The 18969-nt window shown below is 37.5% G+C and overlaps 2 protein-coding genes across 8 annotated transcripts in view; both read right to left on the reverse strand.

The window, feature by feature from the left end:
* Window positions 1-8184, reverse strand: part of TTC21B (tetratricopeptide repeat domain 21B) — a 33469-nt gene extending 25285 nt beyond the window's left edge. Inside the window, exons 1-7 of one of the 2 annotated variants that reach the window (XM_063162035.1) lie at window positions 8036-8184; window positions 7725-7854; window positions 6650-6760; window positions 5227-5393; window positions 2983-3105; window positions 1413-1570; window positions 934-1018 (exon numbers count right to left, since the gene is read on the reverse strand). In XM_063162035.1, the coding sequence (XP_063018105.1) occupies window positions 934-1018; window positions 1413-1570; window positions 2983-3105; window positions 5227-5393; window positions 6650-6760; window positions 7725-7854; window positions 8036-8116 (855 nt within the window). In that variant the 5' untranslated portion in view covers window positions 8117-8184. Of the gene's footprint in view, window positions 1-933; window positions 1019-1412; window positions 1571-2982; window positions 3106-5226; window positions 5431-6649; window positions 6761-7724; window positions 7855-8035 lie in introns of those variants that run through there. The other variant, XM_063162036.1, reaches the window with a different exon arrangement.
* A 1872-nt stretch (window positions 8185-10056) lies between these two features.
* Window positions 10057-18969, reverse strand: part of LOC134421301 (sodium channel protein type 1 subunit alpha) — an 88374-nt gene continuing 79461 nt past the window's right edge. For all 6 annotated transcript variants that reach the window (XM_063162042.1, XM_063162037.1, XM_063162043.1 and 3 more), the window contains 5 exons: window positions 16509-16562; window positions 16056-16193; window positions 14322-14426; window positions 13682-13952; window positions 10057-13318 (listed from right to left, as the gene is read on the reverse strand). In XM_063162042.1, coding sequence (XP_063018112.1) covers window positions 12150-13318; window positions 13682-13952; window positions 14322-14426; window positions 16056-16193; window positions 16509-16562 — 1737 coding nt within the window. In that variant the 3' untranslated portion in view covers window positions 10057-12149. The remainder of the gene's footprint in view (window positions 13319-13681; window positions 13953-14321; window positions 14427-16055; window positions 16194-16508; window positions 16563-18969) is intronic.

Raw genomic sequence — 18969 nt, forward strand, 5'->3', positions numbered from 1 at the left:
AACACTCTACTATGTCCAGCAAGGCTCCTTCCTGGATGCCTTCAACTAGAGACAGCAATTCTTACTACTTCTTTGTATTTCCCATGACTGTGCACAAGACTTAAATTTGATTGTAAGGAGTCTAATGACTGAGTTCTTTGCAATAACTAAAATGTGTTAAGCAACATAAATACCTTTTCTTCTACAACTTGAAAATACCTACATCACAATGAAAACACTTTCTTTTTTGCTTTCTTTCCACCTAAATTTTACCAGTTTTTGCATGATGAGAAAAAATACAGAATGAATTTTTGGTGAAAATTTAGATCAGCTATTTTAGAACTTCTTGAAAAATGGCACAAGTGCTGTACATACAAAATACATGTGCATAGCCCTGTGCAAGAAAAGGGATCTTGGGAATAGAAGGAAAAATAGCATAGAATGCTTAGAGCTGAAAAAACCCCACAATAATTGTGAAAAAATTGTGAACAAAACACTGGTGTAAAAACTATGACCTGTTTGCAAAAATCTATCACTACAAGACCTCATAATTTCCCTTATGTCAATTAATAAAATATTTTAAAATAATGAAAGGCTTACAACAACTTATGAATTTATCAAAAGAGCATTTATACAAAAAACATCACTTTGATGACTCAAATCAACATGATTCAGTCAGGTATCCAGATCAGATTTCTGTTTGGCTTGACACCTGTTCTCTGGAAAGATGCAGGTTAAAAATAATCTTTTCCTTTGCATCCAGAAAACCCCCCAGCAATAACCTAGAGTAGCCACTCAAATGAGAACAGTGAATGAATATATCTCCTGCAGATTAGCGCAGCACAGGACCAGCCAGAGTGTATGAGGAGAACACATAAAGAGGACAGCCTTTGTAGGGACTAGATGCCACCTGCATTATGTTGTGCTCACCATTCTGCTCATAAAAAAACTCACCTCAGATATATTTCCTCCCCTGCATAGATGATGCAGGGCCTCCATTCTTATGGCTTCTAAATTGAGAGGATCTTTCTGCAATAATCTAAAACCAAACAAAAGGTGAATGTAAAGAAACCAAACCAAACACTTGCTCAATCATCTATTTTATCTGAAAACAGGAATAGGAAAACTTGTATTTTACAGTGATTTTAGATCCTGTATCTCAACTGAAAGCACAGCTCTTATTTCATGCCTATCTCAAGAAAGATCCTCTTCCATCCAGAATGGATTCACATATTGATGTATCATCCTCACAGAATTGCAAGGCTGGTTTCTAATAAAACTTTATTTACTGGAAATTTATTTTAAAAAAACTGATGCAACTAATGCAGATTCATTAACAATGAATGGAAACCTATCTACTTTTGTTTCAAAGTGTCCTTTGGGTGTAAACATGGCAAGAAGAGAACTTAGTGATGTGCTACTTCATACTCAACCTATGTGCTGTTTCAATTGTCTGCTCCCAGTCCTGCAAGGCAAGTTGTAGCTTCATTTTCTTTATGAAAGCAGGAATGAAGTTTGGGAAGTTTGCAATTATCTGGTTCACAATATCCAGAGCTCCTGAGTAATTCTGTCGGACCTCAAAATACTGTGCCTAATGGGAGGAAGACAAGCCATATCAAGAGCCTGTACTCACACAGGTGAGAAGATTCAGAAATTCTTTCATACAGAAACCAGGAAAAAGAGCTAGAGAGAAAGAGCTCTTTCCTGAAGTAATAGTTTTACCTGAGTATCAACCACAACTAGACATATTGCAACAATCAAATAGCAAAGGCCGATATGTAAAGCCTGGTGTGTGCTAAGTGCTCTGTAACAAAGGTAACTGCAATACTGGCAACATACTAGTCATTGTAAGCAAGAAAAAGACAGGTGTAGCTGAAGAGTAAAACTGCTTCATTAGGTTTGAAGTACCTTTGTATAAGGTATCCCACAATTTTAGGATATTCAACACAACCCACTGATGAACATTTTTTCAAGCTCTGAGGCACGTACCATGCAAAAACCCACTCTCAGCAGGTAACTACTGTTGTTGCCAGATTTAACAATTTTCTAACTACAATGCAATTTACAAGGTATTCCAAACAAAAAATTTTCAGAAATAAAAAATCAGAGGTTTCAAATTAATTCCAGTAGAAATAAATTTAGGATTTAAACCCCATTTTACTTTGAGGCTTTGAATTTACTTACCAGATTCCAGGTGACTGTACGTGTGCTGTTTTATTTCATATTTTTAAGACAGAAATTATGCAAGCACAGATTTTTAATTTTTAAGCCCTAGAGAGATTCATGTCTGTCTAAACCCTAATTACTAAGTAACTACATTTGATATATACTCTTAATTTAATTCAGTGGTCCACATGCAGCCAAGCACACACACCTAACCAAATACCATTGTGCACAATCTCCTGAACTTCAGTCTTCTAATACTCATTGAAGAATTTTTTCTGCATTTAGCTTTGGAATACTAAACAAACATCATGTTAATGAGTAACAATATCTGTGGTGTGTAAAGAAAACAATTCATGCCACTCCTTTAATGAAATATAATCATTGATGATTACATGAACACAAATGAACACACAAAATTGACTAATGACAGCTTAAAAAGAGTGTTGACAATATTCAAAAAATTACACTACAGTGTTTAAATATTGCCTTTTGGCACACAGTAATTCTGTAATGTGCACAGGTGTCCCTATGCAAAAAGGAAGGAACTACACACTTTTACATTTTCAAGTGACTTGAAACTCATTTTATACCTATAAATAGAAACGTTTTTTCATGTGCATAGCAAAACCATAACAACAGTACACATTCAGATTGACTGAATTTAACTATACCTTTCTTTTCACACTGGTGTCTAAAGGACCTGAAAGTACCTACAGGGTCTGAGCTGTATCTCTGTTCCTTGGACCAGCTCATTATGCACTACTCTTATCAGCATCTCTCCAATCTACAAGACTAAGATGACATTTAGGAGGAGTTAAAATAGTGAAGTAAACTTACTTTACCAAGCAGTGCAAAAACATCATTGCCTTCCTGCAGTGCTTCATCAAAGTATTTCAGAGCTTTTTTAATGTGAGTTTCTTTCCCACAGGTGAGATCAAGCCATGCCTTCAAAATTAACCCCTGTTAACAAAATACGAATTGGAATTCTTTGCTAAATAGGTAATAGAAAATTACACTAGATACAATAAGCAGAAATAACCTAAATAGAGGACTTACAGTATCTATTTTTAACTGCTTCAGAGGCATAACCAGTCTTTAGCATAACCTAACACTTGGATAATTTATTCCAAAGTTAAATTAACCAAACAGTATATTCACTGACAGAATTAGAAAAAAACACCAATGGCACCTAACAAGTCTAACACGCTCAGCAGCCAGAACAAAACCTCACCAACATTCACATTAGATCTCATTAGACAGAATATTTTCTGCAAACACTTCAGCATAACGTTTTCTTAAGATTTTGTTTATGTGAAACACTAAGAAACATAACAGTGCTGCAAAAAGGGAGAAACTTGAGGTTTTTCTTCTACTTTCTGATTTAAAAGAAAATCTTTTTGTGCAAGGCAAAACTCTTGACGTTTTTCAAATCTTCTAAAGTATTATTAGAAAGAACACCTAAACAATTAAAAGGCAAAATGTGTCTTTTTGCTGCAGAACTTACTACTTATAATAAATGAAATTTATTTCTCTTACGTGTTCCAAACATTAACTGTAACTTAACTAAATAAAATCTATTTTGAAGTGTATTTAAAAGTCAAAGGTTAATAGAAGAGCCATATTTTGTAATTGCTAACAATCAGGGTCCTGATTTTGTTATGCAATGGAGACAGAACTTTATATACTCCAGCATGTTTTTAAAGAAAGGCAGGTGTTGTACTTCCAGACAAGGAATACATAAACTATCTTATCAAAACAAGTCTACTAAACAAATCATATTTCACCAAGTTAAAGACTCTGAACCACCTCCCAAAAAATCAGATGTAAACATTTAAACATAATTTCATATTACCAAACTAGAAAAAGAGCTAATCATAAGTGAACTTCTAAAAAAAAATTCTAAATATTTAAATACTAATGTACTCTTTTTTCTATGCACGTGTCTGTAAAAAATTAAATTAATTACTTTGAATATTTTAAAGTACTTCAGCTGGAAATATTTCACACTAAATAACATATCCAAACAATATTTCGTAAGAATAAAAACAAGCAAACAAAATCAAACTACTATTGTTTCAATAAGCAAAGTCATACATACTGCTATTTTACCAAAATGACCTATCTTAGTCTTTTTAGGAACTACCATACTATTATTATTATTATTATTATTGCTTTATGATGTCCTTAATTATTTCTTAATTAACATAAGTTATTTCTACATTAGTATAAATTAGCCAATAAATTAGTTCTTATTTAAATCATACTTTCAGAAACTAATATTTAGAAGAATAGTTGCAGATTTCTAACTCTTGTAATAGATCAAACATAAAACTAAAAATTACAAATTGAACAATGTACTGAACCATACAGAATTTTTGTTTGATCCATCAAACCATCAAACATTTTTGTTTGATATTACTGTAAAATAATGTATTCAATGTTGACAACTCTGTCTCAAAGATCTTTAACTACAAAAAATAAGCCAAATATTTTATGTTTCTCTCCTTGAACTGAAGCTGATACCTCCTTTACAAAAATAACATAGTAGGTTTCCAGAAACCTCTTTAGAGACTTAAGATTTTAATTAATTGTAATGTCTGTATATAAGTGCCAAAGACAATGCCATATATACCACTTATTTCAGTGAAACCCTAGGCAAATTCTGTTTTTAACAACAGCTAACAATTTATATCCCCAATCCTCTGGGTATTTTTGAGCCTTCAGATCCAGATGTCTCCCTCTAGTGAGACTATCATGCTTATTTTTTTGCTAGGAATTATGTGGCTTGGTAGCAAGTAGCAATACTGGCTTAAGTGCACATTATTTCCATTTACACATTTATTTTCATTTATTAAGCCATTATTATTTACTAACTGAAAATTAATATTAGTTAACAAAAAAAAAATCATGGGAATTTACTCAGCTGCATCAAATGAATTTATGACAGTTAAGAAGGAAAGTACTAGAACACAAAAAATAGTTCAGGATAACCTCCAAACAGCATTAATGCCACAAGTCTAGCTTCAGAGAATGCACTGTCGTAATAAACATTTACATTACAGAAAGGCAAGAACCAGTTACCTCTTTACCACCACCAGAAACTCTGATCATTCTATCAATGTATTCCCGGGCCTTGTCCTCACGACCGAGGTGCCACAGGAACAGGCCAGCGTGGTACAGAGCCTGCTGTCCCGCGGCCTTGCGCTGCTCCTTCAGCCTCGCGTCCAGCTCCACAATAGCGTCTCGATCTGAAAGGGTTTTGTTCACAGCTCTTGCTGACAGCCTCTCACATATCATAAAAGAACAGCATGTAAGCCAGGGGCTTCCAGAGCAACGCTGTTTCTGTACTGCAAATTGATAAACATGCAGACAGCCCCACGCAATCAGTAATATTGAGCAGGTGCAGATGGAAAAGGCAGAAGAGTTCCCAACAACACAGTGGGCAAGTCCCAGATGACTGGTGGCTAGCCAACCTGAGGTCCATCTAGAAGGGCAGCAAGGAAGATCTGGGAAACTACAGGCCTATAAAACTGACCCTGGTGTCAGGGAAGGTCATGGGTCAGGTTACAGAGTGCCATCGCACAGCAACACCCAGGGGACCAGGACACCCAGGGGACCAGGACACCCAGGGGATCAGACCTACAGGACACCCAGGGGATCAGGACACCCAGGGGACCAGGACACCCAGGGGACCAGACCTACAGGACACCCAGGGGATCAGACCCAGCCAGGCACTGGGAAAGGCAGAAGCTGCCCGGCCAACCTGATCTGCTGCTGTGACAATGGTGACACACCTAATGAATGAGGGAAAGGCTCTCACTCTCAGAGTCTTGAGATCCACGATAATTTTGCTGTCCTGCAATATTAATCCTCAGGGACTTGCATAAGAGTAATGCCATTAGTTAGAGCTGTTTCACATTAAATTATTTAACAAGCTCTCAGTAGCACCTATAAACCTCCATAGTGAGAAAGATACTGCAGCAATAATTTAACAACCACTCAATGTACCTGATAAACCAGCTCTTATTTTGAGAATGTAATTCCTAACAAAATTGTTACAGCTTTTAGACTGGAGAAAGGAATGCCAAAACTCAGAAAATTATTTTCTCCATTTATATGGTCAGAATAATTTAAAAGATAGAAATGGCATGGCTTTAAAGACTTTTCAAGTTGACTGAAAACTACAAATATCAGACATGAGTGAACAACAATCACAAGAAGCTTGATTCAATTTTTTTTCCTTCAAAGATTCTTCATCACAGTGGATAAGTAAGATTTTGTGTGTGGGTCTGTTTTATTTTAACATTCACTCTTATGCTTCAGAGTTTAGTGGTTTGGTATTTTGTCTACAATCCTGGTAAGCATCACTCAATTCAGTACTAGATCCTACGTCAAATGCAAAGCCAGAGTAAACCTTTTTAACTTAGGCAGAATTAGCCTGCAACCCTCAGGCCTTCACACAGAGCTGTCTAAAACATGAACCAGAATGTCTTAATAGGCATACCTGGATTAGGGCTCTTTTTATGGGCATAAATCAGAGCCATCATTGTACAAAGTGACACCTCTGGTTTGTTTTTAATAGACTCCAGCTGTCGAATACTTTCTTGGACATCACCTAGTTTAAAAAAAGCACAGAATAAGCTATCACACTTTTCAAGACAAAGAATATAATCATCAAATATCAGTCTGACTTAAATTTTCACTTCTATTTTTTTCTTCCATGCTTTTGTTTGTTATGCATACACCCAATTTCACTTGTTTGTGCAAGTCTTTCAAACAGACACAGGAAAGAAAAGAGCATCTCAATGCAAAGAACTTGAATTATGCCAACTAATTCTGTGCTAATTCTGCCAACTGTCAGAAAGATGAAAATCCTATTTCTTGTTTTAGACAGGGCATTGAGCAGCTCTTTTTGCTCTTGTTTCTTTATATAACCAGTATTTTTACCTTATTTGTGTGACTGTTTTAACACTAGCAAAATAGCCAGTATCTTGAAAAATCTAAGAGTTTGGGAATAGACACACTCCCTCAAAACCAGCACACCTTCCTAGACTCGTCTCAGCCCTCCCCACGTTCAATTACTTGTCAATATTTCTGACATCCTTGGAATATACATGGTGCTAAATAAACTTCTCAGAACAGTATAATTTACTCAGAGATCCCACCCATTAGGTATTAGCTGTCAGTTTCCCTGAGACAGAGGATCAACAAAACTAACACAGCTGCTTTGAAGGGAAGAGTTGTTAGCTGGGAGACACTAGTGAGTTTCCAAACAAACGCAATGTGACTTTGGGCAGGGCTCAAATTCCCTCCAAGGAACCCATTTACCTAACCCATGGTCATGAAACCATTAAAAAGAAAAATATTTGTTATTTCTTACTTTGATACGATGCTATCTAGATCACTTTCATTCACTCTGCGGAGGAGCGGTGACAGATGCTAACACACGGGTAATTCACTCAACACGGCACACATTCAGACTACCCAACAGCGCTTTTCCCCGCCCAGCGGACTAAGGGCTGAGCTTTGGGATGCTTTGGGAAGCCCAGCGTTCCGGGAGGCGCGGCGCGCCCCGTTACCTGCCCTCAGCGCGCCGTAGGCCCGGTAGAAGAGGAGCACGGGCTCCGCGCCCAGCCGTGCCAGCGCCTCGTCCGCCGCGGCCCGGGCGTGCTGGAACAGCCCCTCCTGGCAGTAGTAATTGAGCAGCGCCTGCGGGGAAGCGGCCGCGGGTCACCGGTGCCAACGCTTCGCCCCGGGACGGCCCCGGGCACGCCGCGCCCACCGCCCCGTCCCGGCCGCCCGCAGTCCCGCCCGGCACCCCCGGCCGCTCCCATCCCTCCCTCCTTCCCAGCCGCTCCCTCCGCCGGGCCGGTACGGCGGTGGCGCCCACCTGCTGCACCTCGGCGTCCATGGTCGCTACCCGACGCCACTGCGGGGGGGCTCCGGAAGGGTGAGGGCGGCGCCCTGCCATTGGCTTGGGTGGGAAGGAGGCGGGAGAGACACGGGAAGAGAAACTCCTGGAAGGCGGCGGGCGGGAGCCGCGGGCCGAGCCCGAGCAGCGCCAGCGGGCGGGAGGGAGGGAGGGAGGGAGGGAGGCTGCCGGCCGGCGCCGTGGCGCCCCCTGGCGGCGCGCAGGCGGCCGTGCCTCGGGAGCGCTCGCAGCCGGGATGGCGAACGGGCGCTTTGGGGATGTGTTTGTGTCCTTGCTTTTCGTGGCTGAACGTACGAGTAAGCGGCTCACATTCCATACGTTCCATAGTGTAACTGAGCACTTCAAGTTACGTGGCACATCTCTTAGAAATACAATAGCGATAAGGTGAAATCAGAAACACCCACTCTACGTTTCATTCCTCCTGGAGAATTAGACTTGCAAGACAAGTAAAATTAGGGTTTTCCTCTGGAAGTGAAACACCCTCAGCCATAATTTCTAGACGCCAGAAAGAGAGGATGCTAAAGAGCATTCCAAAGGAATGGGAGCACAGTCTGTCCACCAGGAAAGCCGGCAGTGATGCCACCAGGGACAAGGAGCGGAACCCAACCTGTGCGGAGTTTGTAGGAGAGGCTTGGCTTGGTTCTTCTGGCAGAGGGTGCTCAGAGTGGCCTTTCCTAGCAAGTCCATCACACGTGCAGTTCCTTTGTCACAAGTTCTCATCCTGTCAGGAAGGTATCACAAACTCTCATTCCATCAGGAAGGTGCCAAAGAAGCACTATGCGATGAGCATTCTTGCCTTTCCTTGTTGGCCAAGACAATCCTCTGTTTTTCCTGCTGTGTTTAAGCTCTGCTTGTTTTGTTTTGAAGCACCATTTAGGATTCTATAATGTTTAAAATCTATTAGAGGTATGAGAAACAAATTGGGAGTTTTACATACTTTTAAAGGAAACCATTTAAGCCATATCCTGTCCACATATTAATCTGAAAATACTTACCTTTTCATTTTGATACTTAGATATTTTGAATCAAAGCTATAGACCTCTTTTTTCATAATGTATTTCACAACAATTTTACAGAGAAAAATTTCCCTCTCTTGAAAAATTTTTGATGAATTTCAGGGAAAATGCTATGAAATTTTATTTCTGCATTAGCCACTAAGCAAGCATACAGACTACAGCAGCTCATCAACTGGTTTCATGTGGAGTTCAGTACTCATCTGTGATTGTTTTCATTGTAAGTTGTAGGAAAATGCAATATAAAATTATGTAAACATGTGAAATGAATATTTTGAGAAATTCACTGAAGCAATTGATAAAGAATAAGGAACAGGCCCACTTTCCAGATACATTTGGTTTTCCCCTGTTGGTATCCGGTTGCTTCTGGGAATGGGGTGCTTCCAGAGTGATTTTTAAAATTCCTGAGGAAAAGACCAATGATGTATTCATTCCAACACCATTTCACCATTTCATCTTTTTCAGAAATGCACTCACCTGTGAGATGCTCTGTAGCCTGTTTGTGAACAGCACCCAGCAAGAATAAACTGGCTCTCAACCCAAGCTGGGGAATGTCGTGGATCTAGTCCTATTTTCTGTCCTCATTTTGTCTTTGTAAACTCTTGAACGCTCAGTTCTCATTCCTGTGAGTGCTCAGAGCCTCCTGGGACACACTGAGGGCAGCTCTGGAATGGGTGGCTGTGCACCCACTGCATGGAGCTGCTGCATGGACTCACTCAGGGCAGAGCCACCGATACATGCAGGAGCATCGTGCTCACTGTCTAACACACTTCAAGTGATAAACTCCTAATTAGGGACTAACAAAGTAAGAAATTCCTAATTAGTGACTAACAAGCAAATCCCAGGGATTTTCTTACATGGAAGAACAGTATAGCTGCTGTAGAGGTTTTCAGTATCCTCTCATTCTGCGGTTTAAAAGCATCCCCTTCTTTATGTTAATATCAGACAATAAACACAAAAGGAACATACAATAAAAAATGTAGTCTTTATTATTTTGACGCATTATTAATGATCGTTAGCATCAGTTAGGGTAATAGCATTTTCCTGCATGCAGTTCACTAATACAGATTTAGCCAATAATTTTAATAAAAGTAATCTATATTTAATTTTCCTGTGTAAGAAACATAAAATGTCCTGATGGATTGGATTATACAATTTTGCTACTTTCTCTTTGTGAAAAAATATTGTGGACCCTAGATAATATTTAGAACTGTTCTAGTGCAGCATGAATGAAAAAAAAATCTGTGAGTAAACATGAGAAAAGATTCAGGATTCTCTGAAAGAAAGGTTGTATCTGAAAACTTATGATGCAGGCACTGCTTAGACATTCAATTTGAAGTTTAGACCATTTTCCCATCTGCAAAAATAAAAAAACAACTTAGCTTTTTAGAAGCAAATTATGAACTTATTTTGCAGAAATTATTTATATGTTGGCAAATACTGTAAAAAGTAAGATCCTACAATTATTCATTCACTTAGTTATGTCTTGTTCTCTGGAGTTCTTCTGTGAAAAAGTGCTATGGATTGAAAGTAACAAAAATGTTGTGACATTAACCTGAAGATAAAATTCAGTTCTTGTTTTATGTACATAATGCTGAAAAATAAAATAAAATGATTTTTACAGTATTTATATTTGCTTATAAAATCCTAACATTATTTTCAACAGGTTTAGTAGTTTTCAACATCTGTACAGTTTGGATATACACTATATGCCTTTCACTGAAAATTCAGAAATGTAAAACAAATAAGCTCCTAAACAGCTGCAAAATATTGCTCAATGGTATGGAGGAATGAGGTCTTTTTGAGTAGTTTATTTCATTTAGCTCTGATGTATGGCTTCCCATGTTTCAGAATCCTGGACAGTCAAAGGAATAGCAGCATAGGCAATATAAACATGCACTGATTGCATCCAAACTATCTATAATGGTAGATAATACATTATTTTACCTGTTGAATGCTTGCACACTACACTTATTGTGGTACATATTTGATGCAATAAATGTGCTAAAGTCATTATCTGTTTGCTCAAACATGCACCACAGGTTAAAAATTATTTACATAGCAGAGGGCTTTTCATTAACGTGTACAACATCAACCTTACTGAGAGCTGAAGATGGCTAAACAATACTGCAGGATAAAGCAGAACAACTTTATAGAGGGCTCTTTTTGATCAATTTGGTGGGCTGAGGCAGATTCATTTGGTATTCATATGCAGAAAGACATTTGACAAAGACAAAATCTGTGACTCCAGACCTAGGAAGAAGTTTGCACGTTCTGAAACTTAATGGTCTGTGCAAAAAGTAAACCATATTTACTATTTTTGTGAGTTGTAGAGGACTTTACAGGCATACTAAGACTTGTTTGAACATGAAACAACATGAATACATTAATTAAGCACCTCAAAGTCTGTTATTCCTTTCCAGAAACACTGTGCTAAAAAAATCTGTTGTTCTTTGTGACTTAATGTTATTTTCATGCATGATCTATAAGTGCAGCATGCCTTCATGCAAATAATTTCTGTGTGTATATTAGTTGTATAATAGAACACCTGGCCCTTGTACCTGTAAAGGTGTACTTAATTCCCTTCCCCAACAGAAGCCCCATTTACAAAAATAGTCACATATAATAAACAACATATGAATAAAAACAAGATGAATCCACCAACACAGATTTTGTAAAAATATGAAGTATGTGGCAGTTGAAATGCAAACAGTGGATAGAGTTACCATATTGTTTTATGCTAAACACACAAATACTTGGTTTCACACCCCTTTAACTGGTCCCTACAGTCTGTGTAGCCATTTTTCTCTCCTCTTCAGCAGTGTCAGCTGGTAGTGAGAACAGTAACCTCCTGTCAAGGTTGTTTCTTCTTATCACAGTCACAGTCACTGACAAGGGGTCACTGTCTTTTAATAGGCACTGACCTTTAATGTACAGTATATTTGTAAAAATTGTCAGTTTGGCATAGACCTCCTTCAGGAGTCCTGTTGACACAAACACAAGATCCTTACAGGCTATGAACTACTTTGCACATATATGATTTTTCTCACTATTTGCTCTTATTTCTGACCATCTTTATCTTCCTTTTCATGCTTTTCTTTGACTGGCCTTACTACACGATCATAAGAAGGCGGACAAACTGCTGTTGATGCGGTTATGTCTGTTTTCTCTGTAAATGAGTTTTCATGTAATTTGTCAATAAGGATTTCATCCTTCATACCCTGACCAGCCCCACCTTCAGTTTTATTTTTGTTGTAGATAAAGGAAGCTTGTTTTACTGTTCGTTTTAAGAGGTGACGTCTGTAAGCACGCTGAATGATGACAGCAGACACTTCCTCCTGTTTTCTTTTTAATGTAGTTGTAATTGGTTCATAGGAAGCTTTAGAAGGATTGGATGCCATAAACCGATCTTCCATCTGTATTCTGAGGGCGTCCATCTCCCCACTTTCCCCCAAAACACGCTTTGTGAAAGCAAACAAGATGTCAAGGCAGTGAATTCTGTCACCGCTCACCATGGGCAGATCCATTGCAATCAGCTGGACTTTGTTGGGTTTGGGTAGATGAAGAGGAGGCTCAAGTGCTGCTGCAAAATCAGACAATTTCTCAAATTCCATGAATTGCGTTGCATCAGGATCAAACTTCTCCCAGACTTCATAGAACATCTCAAAGTCATCCTCGCTCAAGGGTTCAGCGCTTTCTTCAGTAGCAACACCGAAGTTCTCCAAAATCACAGCAATGTACATGTTCACCACTACCAGAAAGGATATGATAATGTAGCTGACAAAGAAGAAAATCCCAACAGAAGGGTTGCCACAGTCACCTTTCACAGAGCTCCCTGGATGAGCCTTGTTGGGGTCACAGTCTGGCTCCCCACTGTTGAGAATTGGGGCGAGCAAACCGTCCCAGCCAGCGGACGTGGTGATCTGGAACAGGCAGATCATGCTGTTGCCAAACGTTTCAAAGTTGAACATGTCATCAATCCCAGCTTCTCTCTTGACATAGGCAAAGTTGGACATGCCAAATATGGCATAGATGAACATGACCAGGAAGAGCAGCAGCCCAATGTTGAACAAGGCAGGGAGAGACATCATCAAAGCAAAAAGCAGAGTGCGGATTCCCTTAGCGCCTTTAATGAGGCGCAGGATTCGACCGATCCTGGCAAGCCGGATGACTCTGAATAGTGTGGGAGATACAAAGTACTTCTCAATCATCTCAGCCAAAAACATTCCTAAAAAAGAAAAAAAGAAAAGAAAACCAAAGTACATTACCGCTTAATCTCCATATCACAACAGAAATTTAGAAGCACAGTTTTAAAATTGGCATTTTTGTGTAGCAATTAACAATTTTCTGTAGATTATACTGGCATAATTTCTGTTTTAGCAGTTATACTTAATATTTGCAGGTGCAATAAATGTTGGATGATTATAACAGTTTTGATGGTTGGTTTAGCTAAATTACAAATTAAAATGTAAAGTTGAATGACTTGGCTGTAAATCTTGCGATGGCAAAAGCTCACCACATAGCTCTGTTCAAGTAAAAGTTCACCTCCTGTTCATTTTACCTTCCTTTTAGTTTAATTAACAAGACTTACCTACTATAGAGAGAATGACAACCACAAAATCAAAAATGTTCCAGCCTATAGTGAAGTAGTAATGGCGAAGTGAAATTAATTTCAGAACACATTCTCCAGTGAAAAGGACAATGAACACGAGGTTTATCCAGTATAAAATATTTTCCATTTCTTCGCTCTGGTCATCAGTTTCTACCATCATGGTAACCATGTTAAGACAAATAAGAATCATGATGCTGATGTCAAATACTTGCTGTGTCACAAAATCAAAGACCATTCCTTGGAATTTATTCTGAGGAAGAAAGAAAAAAGAAACATCCAATACAAACTGTAATTTATTTATTTTTCCTGTTAGAAGAAAGTAGAAAACCACATGCGGGAAGGCTTATAAGACTTTAATAAAATTGTAACTAGTGTACACTAGTTGCTAATTGAGTACTCAAATACAACAACTTAGTTTGGCCTGCTGTGTTGCATATTCATATATAAAATAGTTGTAAGTGAAAAATGAAAAATATTTTTTTGTTTTATTTTTGTTTTCCATTTCTGCTGACTAATGCCCTGGTTACTGACAACTTTCAATTGGCATATTTCTACTCTCCCTGTATCAATAAAACTCCTTGTAAATAGCTGTTCATCTGATGTGTATAAATAATTTTACCCCTGGTCTTGGTATAGGTTTTTGTGGTTTTTTGGATCCCAGCTTTTTCATAGCATTGTAGTATTTCTTCTGCTCTTCTGTCATAAATATGTCTTGACCTCCAAAGTAAAAACATAAAATCAGAAATGGTTATAATCACATTTATATGCAGTGCTGAAAAAACTGAGTGATTCAAAAATCAAGGAGATTAAATTGGGAAAAATCTCTTAGCTATCAAATGCATCTGTCTACAATCTAAGCATTTAGTCTAGAAATCTGGACATCCATTACTGTATCGCTCAAAACAAGAAAAAAATGCAAGCAACATTTTTTTACACTTATTTTCCCGGGAACTCCAAGATAACATTTCTATTACCTCTTTTCTTTTATAGTAAGAGATACAGTAAAGAGTATTTGAGATAAGTTCAGATATTCTGGGCTGCTCAATACTGTCACTTCTGAACTGTGATTGTAGTGAAACAAAGGAAAAAGACAAAGTCAGGTTGTCAGTATAGAAATGAGCTTTAGCTATCTCTAGTTTAGCAATCACATTAGCATTGGGGCCCCGAAGTCTTTAAGGTTCTTGAGAAGATGGATTATCAGACTTTGGAGAAACTTTGCTGAAGATTGAAGATTGGTACTATTAACAGCAAAATGCTCTCTTAAATCTTTTATTTTGATTAGTTCTTTGTTCTGTTTAGCAAAAGCATGAACCTGCCTTTGAAGTCTGACAGTGAAGATAAAGAAGGAATTATGGGTCTTTCATATTTCTAATCAAAATCCATAGTAACCTTGTGTTAGAGACAGCTTGAATGAAAATCTATGAGACTTCCCATACCTCTTGAAGAAAATTTTTCCTAGATAAGAGATACTTGCAGACACCTAATTCCAGGAATGCCAATGCACACATAGGACTGGATACAGCCCCTTGTGGATGACTGTGTGGGAAGCTTGAAGATGTGGGAATGCATGGACCATAAGCTGGACAGGCTCCCTGACCTTTTACCTCTACATTTCTGCATGTACAGCATCCAGAAACCTTGTTTAGTATTTCTCATTATTAACATAAACCCAAAGAAAGTGATGCAGGCCAGTTAAGTAAAAATAAACTTGTAATTCATAGCTGCTTTGGTCCTTGAGCTTTCATTGCTTTATCGATTTACAGAAAATAATTTTAAAGGCATTCCCTACTCAGACAATCTGTACCAGTGAGATTATCTACATCTGCACTGTCAAAGGATAAATAAAAAAGGTCCTGAAATAGTTACAAACCACTCCTGCTCTATAGAGTTTCAGATTTTTCAGTGCCACAAAGTAGAACTTGAATACTTGGGATCATTAAAACATCATCTTTAATTGCATGATGCAATTATTTTTCAGCTAGCTTTTTTTGTGTGTGTGTGCTCAGAGAATAACTAAAAACAAGAAGGAAAAAACTCCAAGAAATTATGAGTGCTTTAATCTAGGGACCTAATTAAGGGCTTGGATCATGCAGGAAGACTTCATGAAATTTAGTCATGAAAAAGAAGATGACTTGAGGAAGACTAAACTGGGAATTGACAAAAGAAGAATCTGTCCCATTCACTAAATGAAAAATCTTATGACTTTAACGAATACTGCAGGTATGATTTTGTCATAACATACTGCAGCTTTTTCAATTTTGAACAAGCTGTGTGGGTACTTTCCATATATTATGCACCTGCAAAATTGCATTATTTTAGAATATCTTTAGAAGAGAAATAACACAATACTTATCTTCTTTTTTTGCTGATTGAAGTTGTCAATAATGACACCAATGAACAAATTCAGGGTGAAAAAAGACCCGAAAATTATAAAGATGACAAAATACAAGTACATATACAAGTTGTCTTCATACTTGGGTTGATCTAACACCTAAAGGGAAAAAAAAGAGAAATATGATTCCTAAGAGTTCATGTGAAAATTTCAACCAAAAAAGTGGCAACCTTGCACAAAGTGCCACCAATATTTTGTATTTGGACAATATTCCTATCACCTATATTAATATATTTTTTTTCTATTCTACCTCTTGCTGATAGCACCTGGTAGTTTGCATTCAGTTGCCCACATTTTGTTTCCACGAATCTCATACTCATTTTTCATTCTATTGTATGGATACAATTGCTTGTTTAGGACTTGTAGATAGACCTCAGGGAAAAAAAGATAATTTAAAATATTTGCAGTACTTACATCTCTTGAGTCAATAGCTGCATACATAATATCCATCCAGCCTTTAAATGTAGCCTGTAAATAGTACACACCTATTTAAGCATTCTAAAGACAATTCATTTAATAATTTCCAGCAACTCAGTACAGCACCAGGAATAATTAGTAGCATTAGATTTCCAAAGTGTTTTGCTTCTTGGTTTTGTATTCAGCTGCTCATCGGATATACTGCTGTGTATCCCATTACTTTGTATTAGATATGAACATTTTAAACAGTAAGCATGATTAATTTATTTCTAATTTCTAATTAACAAAAATTATAGAAGGTGTTTTAGTTCATCAAATGATGTCAACTGCAAGAGCTATGTACAGCTGGGTGTAGAGCCTTATGTAACTGAGTTGCCACCAGTTAAGACTAATATGTAGTTCCTCCATCCCAAGTCAGAAAGGTGGCAACAAAATGGAACTAAAAATTTGATCATCTCAAAAAAGGTATTTTTCTGTAATCAGACTATACATTGAAAGATTTTACCTAGTTTAGTAATTCTATGCTCTCAAATATAATATATTTGTGCTTTACAGAGCCTAGATGTCTCATACATTCTGAGATAAAGTAATAGGAAGTATTTCATGTGCACTGAATATTTAATATGCCTCATAAATGATGGCATTTATTGAAATTTTGGAGGTATTTCCTCTGCCCAAATTCTGTAAATTTTTATATTTGACCGTGAGGTGTAGATTGCTTCATGAGAATGTTTGAAACAGAAAGTAATTTACTCTTTTGTGGCAATTAGTTCCCTTTTAGATGTCCCTTTAAGGCAACATCTCCAAGTAGAAGGATACAATTGCAGGATACAATCAGGAATGGAACACTCATCCATGTTTTTTACTGTATCACCATCATTTTCAGGTTTCATTTCTAATGGAAGTTTCAAAAACCCTTTTTTTTATGCAGAACATGGAGCAGTTTGGCATCATCCTAAAGTGAACTTAAAATGAGAAGAAATTGTTCTCTCAAAGGAAAGGTCCTTTACACTTTTGGAACAGTGGAATACTGAAAAGAGCATGATTCTACTTAGATGAGAATCCAATGTACAGCAACTTTCACATCTTGGCGTCATCACGGAAAATACAAAGATCAGGCAATTAACAGTATGATGGTGAAATCAAAATGTAGTGTCAAAGGACCAATAAATCAAGAATAAATCTGAAACAAGTAGCAGTCAGCTGAAGGATTTAAAGTCCTTGCGGAATATCTGGACTGCAAGGGATAGGTAGATAAGGAGGTAGATAAGGTCTATTTATGTAATTACTAATACATGCTTAACTTGTTCTCTAAGGCTTTTAATGGTGAATACACCACAACCTTATAAAAAGCATGTATTCTGGCACTTCCTTTTATTATTTCCTAATGCTTACATCCTTCTGTTGCCATTTAAGACTCACTTGTCATAGCCATTACATATCTGGAGAACTCCAGGAATCACCTTCATGCAGCATTTCTTACTTTTTGCAAATTGATTGTGGCTGTCCTTCTTTTTTAGGTAGTGATCACTGTTCCTTCAATCTTCCCATGCAACTCCTGTTTTCCAGAACTCTGATCACTCTCCTTATTTTGCTCTGAGCTCTGTTGCACTAGTTAATCTTTTGCAATGGCAACCAAAACAGGATTCAGTATTCCATCTAACAAGGTCTAAATAGGGCAAGATGATTACATCATGTCTTACAGTGCTACTTTTGCTTCTGTCCTGGTAAACTATTTATATTTTTTGGAATATCATGACTTGAAATGAGCACTTCAGTCTGAAAGACCATGTGAAAATAATGGGCAGACTTTTACTTCAGAAAGATGATGCGAATGATGGAGTGGCACTTGTGCAAAATGTGTGCTGCTGCCTCAGATTCAGACCATGATGATCTTTGCATATCATTCTCCAGGCAAAACAGAATAATTTTTGATTTTTTTGCAAACGTATTACTGTAGCCTAGACTAAACAGAGTCAATGAAAAAAGATAGACTAATTTTAAAACATTAAGCTTCACCATCACCACTAAAGTACTGCACTATAAACAAACAGTACCTTTTAACAAGTGATAGGAAATAAAGCAGAATAGAGCTCAGCTGAACTGAGCTATATTATTATTATTGGTTTTGTTGTTGTTGTTAAAAAGGAAACTTGAAAAGAGTGTGGGGTGGAAAAGTAGAAATATAAGATACTGCTATCTTATGATTTCCAAAATGAGGTTCATAAAACTCTAAGATATTAAACATTTTGAAGAAATTAAGAAAGAGGGTCAAGATATCCCATTCAGTGAAAGCATTTTTCTACTGTAGATGCATAGACCTGCTTATATTTATCTGCAATGTCTTCTCTTTAAGAGAAATAAAGTATCATTTGTGTATTTTTGTATCCTGAAAGAAAATGACACAGAAAATGACCAAGAGATCAAATTATTAGTTTCCATTTTGCATATTCCCATA

This window comes from Melospiza melodia, chromosome 8 (assembly GCF_035770615.1).
Source record: "Melospiza melodia melodia isolate bMelMel2 chromosome 8, bMelMel2.pri, whole genome shotgun sequence".
Taxonomy (NCBI): domain Eukaryota; kingdom Metazoa; phylum Chordata; class Aves; order Passeriformes; family Passerellidae; genus Melospiza; species Melospiza melodia.